The following is an 8,998-nucleotide window of genomic DNA, read 5'->3' on the forward strand; positions in this document are numbered from 1 at the left end:
AATAACTACTTTGATCGGCGACACTATAAATATATTTTCAATGATATTATATACTTGATAGATCACCATTTTCATTTTAATTCAATTTACCTTTATATAGCGCCTTTCATAACAGCCGCCCCAAGGCGCTTTACATGGGTGTGTTGTGATACATCTTCACTTAGGGTGAACAGTACCAAAACTTCAGTACTTCAAATGCTTGTGCTGGTAAAAAATGCTGCCTTTCACACATAAGAGACTTCAAATGACAAGACATCTCCTCCTTCATGGTTTTCAAATCTCAGATTCAGTTGTGTAGGTGTCATGTGATTGACAGCGAAGGGGCGGCACAGATTCTGGTAACCCTACCACACCTCTTTCGCTCGAAGACAAAGCAGGTGGCCCAGCATCTAGACTTTTTGTCTAGATCAGTGAGGAACGAGAGGCACAGAGGCTGAAAAAATCTGGCCGCAAGCGATCCCTCCCGGCCGGGCCGCAACGATGGCTGCTCTCAGATTTTTTAGTACGTTCTACCTGATCGTCTTTGCCGTCGTCTGGAAGATGGTCAAGGGTGTGTACATTTCTCTTCTTTAAAAAGGCATCATTTCGGTTGTGCATTGATATTGTCGTTCTCTTTGTCATTCTTTCAGTCATTTCATAGATTGTATTTGAATTAATGCTTGGTATCATATCTGTATATTGAGCAAGCCAGTATTACCGGCAATTAATAGGCGTAGTACAATCTAGTATGAAAGGATGGCGCTCCCGGTGAAAATAGAAAGATGAAATTGGTTGACTGCCTTGGATCAAGGTGCCCGGCGTGAGCTATCCTCTTAAAACATGAACTTAAAATGTACACTTTGAGCGTCAAGACTGAGGTAAAAGTAGCAGTGTACAGTGGATTTCTGAGGAGCTCCCACAGCATAAAATGAGCTTTAAATTGAAGCTGTACACATTGAGTTATGGCCTTGCTACGCATTGACATTTTGTCCAAGGTGAACCCTAGGAGATATCATATAATTCCAGGTAACCAGTGATTTTATACTGGGTGCTGGCGGGTACCGATAGATGCGGCTGCTAGAATCAGATACGGCTCACTCACACTGACACAAAAGACGTTGTTTGTACTGCGGTTGATGTGCCCATTACAGAGTCTCTATTTTCCCCACCAGGAAACTCCGTGGAAACATGCCAGTCAATCAGTAACAGTACCATCACTACAATGCAAGGTTAGACCACATTGCCATTTACCTAAATATCTACAATTAGCTATTGCGTGGCAACAGGCAGCATGACCTACAGCAGTGTTTCCCAATCTGGTCCTCAGGGACTCACAGACAGCCCACGTTTTTGCTCCCTCTTGGTAGGGAGCTGGGAGGGAGCAAAAATGTGGGCTGTCTGGCGGGGAGCTTAGAGGGAAGAAAAACATGGACCAACTGTGGGTCCCTGAGGACCAGAATGGGAGACACTGACCTACAATATTAGTGAAATCAGGCATCTTCGGCCGTGGTAACAGAACGATATGCAAAGAAAAGGGAAATGTGACCTGAATGTGATCAGAATCCAGTATCAGATTAGCAGCACTATACTTTCTAAGGCTTCCTGATACATTGACATAATTTTCACTTTTATTATGGAAAACAAATGTATGCGATTACAGCATCACACATATGTTCCCACTGATTTTCAGATAACAGGCACAAATATTTCGACCTGAACGAAGGTGCTGATATAACATGCAGCAATAAAACATGGCGAGAGATGATCTACAGCATCTGGAAAGTCAAATTGACGGGGAGGCTCTGCTGTGTGGCTTTTCACATTAACGGAAGTCGCCATGACACATGTGAGAATGGGATGGAGCTGAGGAACGGAACCAGCGGAGAATCCTACCTGCACATTCCTCAGTTCACTCTAGGAAACCAGGGAGTTTATCTCTGTGAGACGGCTTACTGGGGAGGAACCTATAATGCAGAGATTACGGTATCTGCAAGAGGTGAGACAGAAATGGCTTATAAGGGGATGTGGGGGCTGAAGGTACCTTCTATGGGTACTTTAACACAGAAAAACCATCTCGGTTCTTGAACCTTGTTCTTGGTTTTGCCTCAGTGCCTCCACAGATTTTCAGCAGGCTGGAAGAGCTCCACAACGGGACAGTGGCTGTGTGCTCAGCTGTGGAGGGAAACCCAGCAGCCTCCATCTCCTGGAGAACCCAGTGGAACTCCACTGCAAACCAGACCTCCACCCACAACCCAAACGGCACCTACACTGTGGAGAGCCGCTTGGTCCTGCCTGGCCGTGTCTCCAGAGAGAACCTGAGCTGCATCGTCACACACCCAAGCTGGCCAGGGGGGTTCAAAGAGGTGCAATTTTCAGACCCCAAAGCAGGTGAGTGGGTGACAGAAAACTGAATCAGCAGGAGAAGATCATTTTAGTCATATGACGACTCACAGAAGCCAGAAAGTGACTCAGGTTACGGGAACTGAGCAGCAGGCAGAAGCCAGAGATCTGGATGGTTGAACCTCTGAAATAAAAACAGTGACGTGTAACAAAGGCCTGATAAAGGAATATACCATTCTTTAAAACACAATGATGTTCTTCTAGGGCATGTAGCTCAATGGATTGGACTTTCTGTGGTCTCAGTGTGCATCCTTGCTGCCTTTTGTTTGACATGGAAACTTATAAGCAAAATCAGGTAAGAGTTCCTTTCGTCTGTTGGGTTAGGATACTAGGGCTGTACAACACCACATGGGTTTAAAATGTCATTGTTCTTATTGAATAATTGATGTCCTTCGCTTTTTAATGACATACCTTTTGTCTAATCCACTGTGATCCTCAGGAAGCGTCGTGAGACAAGCAGTCCATCCCCGACACCCCCTAAAGTTGTGCAGGTAAGCGGGGGCAGTAAGCATCCACTGTGCTGTCTTAGACAGCTGTGTCCCCACTCCTGTGCAGGTGGGGTGCTTTCCAGCTGATTAATCACAGCAAATGAGAGACCTTTGTTATTACGTATAGGAAATTGGGCTGTTTTTTTGATTTTACAGAATTTAAATGCTTTAAAAAATGCTTCAAGCTTTTAAAACGGTGGATTTAAATATGCATTTATTTCTATTAATTTACAAGTAACAGTAGGAAATTAAAAGCTTTGGAAGCACTAGCAATTATAAGAATTTGTTACTTTTTTAAATTAAGCTCAGTTATTAAGAAAGCAATAAAAACACAAAGGATGATATTATAGCTATGTGATGACGACTGTGATGTCTCTGAAGCGCGTGCAGGAAGTGGAAGAACTGGAACCGTATGCAAGTTATGTGCAGCGTATCAACTCTATCTACAACTCCTCCGCCGAGCTCTGCAGACACTAGCTGCCGCTCTCGGCAGCCACCGAAAAACGCAAACCGCCCCCAGCGGAAAAGGAAACCCTTAGCTCTGTGGGGCATCTTCAGCTCTGTGCTGCTTTCGCACTACATGACGACCTGGATACAGACGCCCGCATCTGCAAGAAGGCGCCGCCTGCCACCTCCGCAGGCCCGGAGCTTCCCCGAAAAGTTCAAAGATGGGTTGATGGAGAGCCGACATCTGAAATGAACCTGAAAAACCAAAAGAAAATGTAATGGAACCGAGTCTGTACTCATTCAGCCTGGAAATAATTTGAAGTCCGAAAGCTGCCCAAATGAGTTTCTGAAGGGCTGACGAATATCTCACTGGCGTTTCCTCATCCGTTATTGTATTTTTTTTTACTGTTGTGAAGCAGTACTGAGAAGTTAAAAGGATGAATTAGTCATACCGAATTTTGTCTTAATGATAAGTGGACTAATTAAGATGGAAAAGCGCTATCTGTTTAAATATCTACGAGAGCATCCTAGACAGCCCATATAGGCCTATTGCCGTAACTTCCTACACTCTGTTACATTGCATTCATAGCACAAAAGGTCATTTATAAGACCACTGAACTGATGAACAGTAAACTGACAAGTGAGTTTCACCTGAAACTGCTATGAAAATATATTCCACACGGCTGTGGGAAGGGAAGGTGACAGAGGATATCTGAAAACAAAACACCAGACAAATAGACATTTTTGACAAAGATTAAAAGTCCCAAGCTGCAAGCTTTAGTTCAGTCCCGCCTCAACTTCGAATGTAACATTTTCTCGCATTATATTCGTTTATATCTCAGGCAGCTTTAACGACATCAGAGCAGTGCCCTTTTTTAGAAGTGTGGCCCTGTGCTCAATGAGCGGTAAACCATGGTCGGGTTTGTGCTGTTAATTTATGTCATTGTCATGCATGTTAGCATAAGGAGGTTGATTAAAATACAATGTAACCTAAACATGTGAGGGATTTCGAGTGTCCTTGAGAGAGATCAGCGCATAACCATTTAGTTCGACCTACCATGTTTGGAAATAGTAAAATTACTGCGCAGATTTTATTGAGGAAATGAAACCTCTTATTAAGATCTACAGTGGCCTGAATGTTAGAAATTAAATGAAATGGTTAAATGTGTTTTAGGTTTTATTCTTTTGGCTTAAGCTGTTATGTTATTATGACTACTGACAGACCAAGTGTACAAATTCAGGTTCTTCCATACATTTGTGAAAACAAATGAGGACATGGAATTTACAGATCACATCAGTAACAGAAGATTATAGATGTCAATACAGATTAAAACTGTGAGCAGTGTAAGAAGTCCTACGTGGCTCAGACAAGAACAAAACACAGATATGAAACCGTAGGACTGCTAAGCAATAGGCCTAACTGTGTTTTTGCATATTATTTTGAATACAGGACATCCTGTTAAGAATATAATAACAAGCAGACTCGATACCTCTATGAAAACTTAGCAAAACATTTGCACCAAAGGAGATCAAGATTTCAGATATTGCGTGAAAGATGTTCCATTGGCATTTATCTATTATTATTTTGCGGCTGTACTCCAATATATCACAGCTATGATTCTCAAACAGCGTGGAGTGCATTACCAGGCAGCAGAGGTGGAAAGTTCAGATCCGGAAAGTACACATCCAGACCAAGGTTTTGTTTCAACCGACCAATTTTGTACTCCGTGACTGTAATTCTTTAGATTCAGCTGGTTGGTTGAAAGAAAACCTCGGTCTGGATTTGTACTTTCTGGATCCAAACTTTCCACCTCTGCCAGGCAGACATTCCTACCAGCATTGTGGGAGTACCATGTGAGTCTAGGGGGGGCTGGGGCTGATTTAGTCCCTACCAACGCCGAACCCAAACCTACACACTTGGAAACAGGTCCCACCATATCATACTGTGATTTGAGTTTACAAGTGCTTATGAAGTGAAAATGATTAGTTCTCATAGTGGACACACCACAGCACACAATGCGCAACAAGAAAACACATCCCCTGCATTTAATCCATATTACGTGACATAACAGGGGGGGGGGGTAGCTAGTCCAGCATTTGGGGAGCAGTGCTTGGGGGCAGTTCTTTGCTCAGGCTACCTCAAGGATACTTCACTAGTCAGGGATTCAAACCTGCAATCTTCCAACTAGAAGCCTACTTCCATAACCATTAGGCCACCATTACATCTAAACTAGTCACATCAGACTTTATTAATAACAATAATTATATATATATATATATATATATATATATATATATATATATATATATATATATATATATATATATATATATATAACTAAATGTTGGCTCAGCAGCTGTGTTGCATGCGTGCGGGTGAAATGGAGTGAAAGAGGATGTATTTCATATGAAATCCTTGCTGCAGCTGCCTGATCGTAGCAGGGCACTGCAGTACAGGAAGCTCTCCTTGCTTATCAATGCAGCTCCCGGGCCAGAGCGAGTTTAGTCTCACTCTGTGGAAATACCCCCAATTGCGCCCTGCAACGAGGAACTCAGCCGGCGTTTATCTGAGAAGTGATAGTTTTATTACTGTAGTCGATTTAACAGTTAAACCACAGATTCCTCAAATGTTAATAACAATCGAACTACACTCCACTTACATATGTATCTTATAACTTTCTTTACAACAGAACCCCGTCATACCCAAAATGCCCCTTAGCCCACTGGCATAACAGAACAAAGTCACCCGTCCCGATCGATCCTGCCCGCCTCGACTGTCAGGTATAACATCAGGACTTCTACGAGTCCTCTTCAGTTTGAAAACTCGATAAAAATTACAATACTCCAACTTCATAAACGCGTAGTACACTATGTTGGACTGGGCGATGCGACACGTCGTACTTACTTTAACGACAACCCCGCTCGGTTACGTCGCTACGGGAAAGAAGAGCCACCAGTCCCGTATAACACCGGGTTGTGCCACACGACATCAGAAAAAGTCATCAGATTTGTTCTGGCGCCGACACTGAGCCACGATGCCTATTTTAGTCATTTCTATTATTTATTTTCAACATTTATAGGTGTTTCAGTCATAGTTTCCGTTTCAGCCATTTCTTTATTTCATATTTATTTCATAAACAGGCCTACATACCTCTGCAGTTTCTAGTTATATTCCTGTATTTACATTTTGTTTGTGCCTTTGTACTGTATAATTCTGTTACACGTTACTGACTGCCAAAGACATAAATCTTGCTTTGGCACATCCTTACCAATTCTGTGGGGTTAGGGGGTTACCACAGTTGAAACCGAACCTACGCCCTTATTGACCGGACGGTTTGAGTAAGATTTCCGATAAACAAAAGGCAAATAATGAATTCGAAAAATATAGTCTAATGTATTCATATTTGTTTTCTGATTGAATTCTCAAAATGTGTTACTTATTCTGAATACTTTTTGAGTACTTTCAGAAACATATATAACGTAGTTAATACTACACTTCAAACATATATAAATGAAACTGAACTGAACAGGCACTTGAATTGTCACAAAGCTCTGTTTTCCAGTTCATCAAAAACCTGAGTAATCGATTTTTTCAGGGAATTTTTCATTATTAATAATATAAGTTGAATATTTTAAGAAAAAAATCACGGTATGTTCCTTTACATAAATCCTGAACCGATACAAAACCCCATTATAATATAATTAGGCCTACCTGTCTGCATGCTATTTTATTACATAACCAGCCATTTCGCCAATTTCACATTCTTGCGTTGTCTTTTCTTTGAGCCAACTTAGGTCTAACAAATAAAATGATCATAAAATCAGTTTATGCATTTTTCACATGCCATTCTTAGCAGTAAACAATTAACCTGCCAAGTTAACTACTCATTAAAATATGTTCTTCAAATTTATTCACTGGACGCCAGAACATGTTGAATTGCCGTTACGGCATCTGCCCAAAGCGTCCATCACTCAGGCGATGTGTAACGGCGAGTCTGCTTCAGACAGGACTTCTGCAACTGGTCAGCATAGCTGGCACGTAACTGGTTCTGCACCTGACGACTTTTAATTCCAAGTAGTTACTGGAGGGAACGTGTTTGGTCAGACACAAATAAAAAAACACTTCACGTTTGAAAAAAACATATACATGATTTTTTTTTAGAGAATGCAGCTTCAAAGTATTCACTTTAGACGTTTCCGTATTCTCGAATACAGTTTCATACACGTACCGCAGGCCGACTCCCGAATAATCGGGCTACTTATATGGCCAGTACTCGCATTCCGGAATAACCCCGCTTGGTTACGTCGCTACGGGGAAAAAAGGCGTCTAAAAAAGAAAATGCAAAACAGTCCTGGAGAGTCTTTCCCTGTTCCGCTACACCTAATTCAGCTTAAGAAATGGGAGGTAATTCTAAGAGAAGTAGAATCTAGTGTGTTAAATGCGAGGCTCAGCAGGACTGGAGCTGGAGACTCTTGATTCATCATATAAAGGGTAAAAACAACAGGACCCCTAATGAAAGTAAATATTCGGGCTTATTTGATTAAGTCATCGGTGTTACACCGCCCCCTATCTTCAGTTTGCGGAAGTACACTGAGGGTTGGATTTTTTTTGTGCTCTTTGCATTAAAATTAAGTGAGTAATTGTCACTGCAGACACACCACAGCACACAACGAAATGTGTCCTCTGCATTTAACCCATATTTGACAATGTGACATAGCAGGGGCAGCTAATTCAGCGTCCGGGGATGCAGTGATTGGAGTCTATTGGAGTGAGTCTATTGTATCAAAAGCAGCGGTAAGATCTGAAAGCACCAGAATAACAGAATCACCCGAGTCAGTTAAAGTAAAAACATCATTACAAACTCTCAAGAGTGCAGATTCAGTACTATAATTTTTTTTAAAAACCAGATTGGAACTGCCATTTTCAGAATTTTAGACATGAAAGGAAGTTTGGAAATCGGGCGATAATTTGAAATCACAGCGGGGTGCAGGTTTGGCTTTTTAATAAGTGGCTGAATCGTTGCCTGCTTAAAATAAGATGGTACAATACCAGAGGCGAGGCAACTAGTAGTAATTGTAAGAATGCTAGGTCAAATTGTGTCCCACACTTCAATTAACAAATGAGGTGGGACAATATCAACAAGACAGGCTGAGGTCTTCAGTCGTGCCATAATCTCCTGCAGGGACAAAAGAGACAGAGGCTCAAAATAATCGAAAACCGCTGCACACTCAGAAATAACGTAAGTGCCAGATGAACTGGGATACTAGCTTTAATAGTGGCAACCTTCTCTACAAAAAAATTGAGAAAATTCTCACGCTCCATTATAAGTTGCGCGGGAGATATTAAGAACAGAGTTGACTGTACTAAAAAGGACAAGTGAATCAGAAGAGCCGGTCATAAAAATATCGGAGAGATACTTGGTCCTTTCTAATTTAACAACTCTATGTGCTCGTCCAGCAGCCTGAGTAGCCTCATTTAGCCACGGTGCATGTTTTTGTAGATTTAAATGGAAAAACGGTGTCAAGAATGTCACAGCACGTACTGTATAGTAGATAAAAAAAATAAGTTAGCTCCTCTCTATTTTGGCATATAGAGGCGCTATTATCCTCTACAGCAGTGTTAAACGCAGCGGAGAGATGAGCAGCTGTAGAAGGTTTAAATAGCCGCGAACTGGAGCATAGGG

At 41.7% G+C, this 8,998-nt stretch overlaps 1 protein-coding gene across 1 annotated transcript; it reads left to right on the forward strand.

Annotated features, from left to right (window-relative positions):
- Positions 1-367: 367 nt before the first annotated feature.
- On the forward strand, positions 368-4,309 carry LOC125743124 (cell surface glycoprotein CD200 receptor 1-like). Its single transcript, XM_049015815.1, has 7 exons — positions 368-550; positions 1,152-1,208; positions 1,670-1,975; positions 2,089-2,367; positions 2,584-2,674; positions 2,819-2,870; positions 3,249-4,309. The coding sequence occupies exons 1-7, from the start codon at positions 481-483 to the stop codon at positions 3,342-3,344; spliced, it is 951 nt and encodes a 316-aa protein (XP_048871772.1). The 5' UTR covers positions 368-480; the 3' UTR covers positions 3,345-4,309.
- The last annotated feature ends 4,689 nt before the right edge of the window (positions 4,310-8,998 follow it).

The sequence above is a fragment of the Brienomyrus brachyistius genome, chromosome 1 (genome assembly GCF_023856365.1).
Source record: "Brienomyrus brachyistius isolate T26 chromosome 1, BBRACH_0.4, whole genome shotgun sequence".
Taxonomy (NCBI): Eukaryota; Metazoa; Chordata; class Actinopteri; order Osteoglossiformes; family Mormyridae; genus Brienomyrus; species Brienomyrus brachyistius.

Bases quoted from the DNA above. Each gene is read 5' to 3' on its own strand.
- LOC125743124 (XM_049015815.1), top strand. From the start codon at position 481: ATGGCTGCTCTCAGATTTTTTAGTACGTTCTACCTGATCGTCTTTGCC. The intron at 551-1,151 runs GTGTGTACATTT...TTTCCCCACCAG, and splicing joins CGTCTGGAAGATGGTCAAGG to GAAACTCCGTGGAAACATGC. The intron at 1,209-1,669 runs GTTAGACCACAT...ACTGATTTTCAG, and splicing joins TACCATCACTACAATGCAAG to ATAACAGGCACAAATATTTC.